This window comes from Hemiscyllium ocellatum, chromosome 4 (assembly GCF_020745735.1).
Source record: "Hemiscyllium ocellatum isolate sHemOce1 chromosome 4, sHemOce1.pat.X.cur, whole genome shotgun sequence".
NCBI classification, from domain to species: domain Eukaryota; kingdom Metazoa; phylum Chordata; class Chondrichthyes; order Orectolobiformes; family Hemiscylliidae; genus Hemiscyllium; species Hemiscyllium ocellatum.
In genome coordinates this window covers 123,816,012-123,820,000 of record NC_083404.1, presented here as the reverse complement: position 1 = coordinate 123,820,000, position 3,989 = coordinate 123,816,012, and the positions used below count along the sequence as shown (strand labels likewise).

General features: G+C 47.9%; 1 protein-coding gene across 1 annotated transcript; it reads left to right on the top strand.

Moving 5' to 3' along the window:
- Window positions 1-333: 333 nt before the first annotated feature.
- Window positions 334-3,443, top strand: rplp1 (ribosomal protein lateral stalk subunit P1). The gene is made up of 4 exons (XM_060823822.1): window positions 334-546; window positions 1,471-1,545; window positions 2,818-2,917; window positions 3,141-3,443. The coding sequence occupies exons 1-4, from the start codon at window positions 475-477 to the stop codon at window positions 3,218-3,220; spliced, it is 327 nt and encodes a 108-aa protein (XP_060679805.1). The 5' UTR covers window positions 334-474; the 3' UTR covers window positions 3,221-3,443.
- The last annotated feature ends 546 nt before the right edge of the window (window positions 3,444-3,989 follow it).

Sequence of the window (3,989 nt, the reverse complement as noted above, 5' to 3'; positions counted from 1 at the left end):
TGTCTTCTCAACGATTGAGCTTCCACCGTCATCTGGAGAACCCAGCCCCGCCCCGTCGCTCAGCCCCGCCCCTATCCGTCGCCAGCCCCGCCCCGTCGCCCCGCCCATCGACCACCCCCGCCCTGTCGCTCAGCCCCGCCCCTATCCGTCGCCCAGCCCCGCCCCGTCGCTCAGCTCCGCCCCCTACCCGTCGCCCAGCCCCGATACACCCCGGTGCGCGCCGCGTCGCTGACCCGGACGTCAACATGCTACTGACCCGGAAGATGCCGTGAGGTAACCGGAAAATGACGTCTGACCTGCTTCGGCCCCACCCACCGACTATATAAAGGTCCGCCCCGGGGCCTGCACTTCCTCTTCCCGCGCTGCCCCGCTCCTGAAGTGCTCGGTTCTTCGGATCGAAGCTAAGGCCGAGTTCCTCCCGGCGACTAGCACTGTTGGACCCCACACCCCCAGCACCGTCTCTGCCAGACAGCCATGGCCTCCACCTCGGAACTCGCCTGTATCTACAGCGCGCTCATCCTGCACGACGACGAGGTTACCGTCACCGTGAGTGTCCGCGCCCGCGGCGCCGTCTCACAGGGACACCCCCCCCCACCGTGTTCAGGCCCCGGGGCCCCGCTTTGCCCTCTCTCTCTCTCCGCTGGAGAAGCGGCTTCCCCCCCCCCCCCCGCCCCCAGGCCCTGGGCTTTGGCCCGGAGAGCCCCGCACGTGCGGAGGGCCCGGGAAGGGGGGAGGGGGGGGGGTGTTGGGGGATGCCCTCAGCCCCCGCGGTCCCTCAGGGGGAGAGTGAGTCTCGGGCGGAGAGGAGCCAGTCCCCCCGGATCCTCCCCCTCTCTCCCTCTCTCGGTGCAGCTCACTCAGCCGGTGATGCCTGTCACTTGCCGGTTGCTGAGCCCGGCACCATGTGCTCCTGTCCCTGATGTTGTCTTTGTTCTGAATCCCTGTGATTCATCACCTACTTTCACACTCTCTCTGTGTCTGCACAGACTCATTCCTCCACAACTGCCTCCAGTTTGCTGTTCTCTGTTTGAACATTATACTGTAGAGTGTCACCTCCTTCATAACATCAGTCTGTAGCTTTATTACTCTTTGCTGCATTATTTTAAATCTGTACTGTCAGCTTTCAGGCTTTAATGAGTCGGAGCAGTTCCTTCAGGAATCAGTTTTGTAGTTATGGTTTTCAGTCGATGTTGCCTGTGCACTTTGCATTAACCTATCTATCTCTTTTTGAAGTTGATTCCTATCATTCCCATCTCTCTCCAGACCCACCCCATGTGTTGAGTGTTCCTTTGCCATCTTGCTTCAAAGTTATGCCACTTGTTCTTTTGATGTGTGAGATTACTCTGATAACATTGCAAGTGTAGTTATTGTTCTGAATCTTCAAACTGAATATTCGAGCATTCTCTCAAATATTGGACCAAGATAGTTCTTTCTCCTGAATATATAACATTCATTTGTTTCCTTTCCTAGGAAGACAAACTCAATGCTCTGATCAAAACAGCTGGAGTAACTGTTGAGCCTTTCTGGCCTAGTCTGTTTGCCAAGGTAATGTCCAGAGTCATAGTTTGTCTGCATTAACTGTTGTTGACCATCTTAGTTGGGTAATTTGCCCAGGACAACCTTCCATTGGGTGGGTGGGGGGAAGTTGCTGTTGTAATGCAGTGGGCAGTGTCCCACCTGCTCCTGTGAACATCTGAAAGAGTATTAGAAATTATCTAGCCTTTTTCACTGTTGAGTTTAGAAACTGATGTCATATGGAGGCGATCTATGTTTGGTCGTGATGTTGATTGTCGTTACAGTTGTCTAACTCTATGATCCCAACCTTTTATCTGCATGGATGCGGTTTATTTGGACTCCCTGAAAGCTCTCAAGGCCCTATGTGAAGAATTACCCTGTTTTTTTAAATGCACATAACATCATGGGTAGCCTACTGACGTGGATAGAGAATTGATTAGCATGTGGGAAAATGGGAGTATGAAGGGCTTTTGCCCGAAACATCGATTTTTCTGCTCCTCGGATGCTGCCTGACCTGCTGTGCTTTTCCAGCACCACTCTGATCTAAACGCTGGTTTCCAGCATCTGCAGTCCTTACTTTTGCCTAGTATGAATAAATAACCTACCAAAGGCAGGTAGTGACTAGTGGGGTCCTGTAGGGATTAGTGTTTCGAACCCAATTATTCACAAATCTATAATAATTTAGATGATGGAACTAATGTAATATCTCCAGGGATCGCAGCTACTTGGGAAAGTAGACTATGGAGACGATGTCAAGATACTTGTGTGATTTGGACAAAAGTGGGTTGGATGACGTTTAATGTGGATAAATGTAAGGTTATCCTCACTACTAGTAAAAATAAGAAGGTAGATCATCTGAATGGCAATAGATTGAGAAAAGGTGAGGTGCATCAAGATTTGGGTGTCCTTAGAACAAACATAACATCATTCCATGTTTGTGAATTGCTGAGAGACTTTGGCAGCCTGTATATTATGAACAGAAGTTGTGTAAGAATAATTAAATCTAAGGGCTGCACTGGCAGATGAGCTGTATCTGGCCAAATCAGGCTTTGTTCTGGATGGTGAAAGAGGCAGTCTGGGAGAATTGAAAAGAGGGGTTCAGCTTGTTGTTGAATGTGCTATCCAGTTTGTGAACAGATTGAGTTAATCAGAGTGCTGCCGGGGATTAGTTTGGAGTGAGAAGCAAAACAATGGATTCAGTCTTCGTTCAGTACTGTCAGATGTGTTGAAATGAGTGTCTGTAGTAAATTTATACACAGTCTGTTTCAGGAAAACTTCACTAACTTATGAAATTTTTTTTAGGCTTTGGCTAATATTGATATCAACAGCCTGATCTGCAGTGTTGGTGCTGGTGGTAGTGCCCCAGCTGCAGCAGCTGCCTCTACTGCTGCCCCTGTTGCTGGTGAGTTGCTTCTTTTTGAAAAGTGTTGACAAGTTACTTTAAATTAACCAGATTTGTTCATTGTTTGGGGTTTGTGGAATGTGTGGCTGAGATTTTGTTAACTTTCAGTTGCCTCAGTATTGTGCGTTTAAAGGTATCCAGCTTTTGACGGATGAGAATGTAGTGGTAGCTCTGTGAATGTGGGTTTCTTGTCAATAAAAGATGTCATTTTTCTATCCTGCAGCTGAAGAGAAAAAGGAAGAGAAGAAACAGGAAGAATCAGAAGAGTCTGATGATGACATGGGCTTTGGTCTTTTTGATTAAATGTAACATGCAACATTGTTAGAATTAAAAAGGGAAAAATACACATTTGTTTTGTGTTGTCATGAACGCCTGAAGGATAAGTAATTTGCACAGATATGGAGGTGGTGGTGTGGTAGTCTGGATGCTCTGGTTAATGTTCTCTACTACGGACTTGATGCCGTAGCTGATGAAATTTGAACTCTGTTACTAAATCTGGAATTGAAAATAAAGGGGTCTGAAATCACTGGCTCATTAAGAAATGACCTTCCTGTAAAAAAGGAACTTACCTGTGATGCATGGAAGCAGAGTAGACCATTCAATCCATTGAAATTGCATTACCATCCAAATAATTATTACTGCTAAACTGGGTGGCACGGTGGCACAGCGGTTAGCACTGCTGCCTCACAGCACCTGAGACCCAGGTTCAATTCCCCACTCAGACGACTGACTGTGTGGAGTTTGCACGTTCTCCCCGTGTCTGTGTGGGTCAGGTTAATTGGCCATGCTAAATTGCCCATAGTGTTAGGTAGGGGTATGGGTGGGTTGCGCTTCGGTGGGTCGGTGTGGACTTGTTGGTTCGAAGGGCCTGTTTCCACACTAAGTCTAAAATCCTTGTAACCCTGGATTTACAAATCAATCAAAATTCTATCATAACAAATTCGACTGATGACCAGGTCCATATGGCTGATCTAATTAAAGCCCTGAAAAAAGATTTGAACTTGTCGACTGCAAATGACTGTCATAGAGATATACAGCACGGAAACAGACCCTTCAGTTCATGCTGTCACTT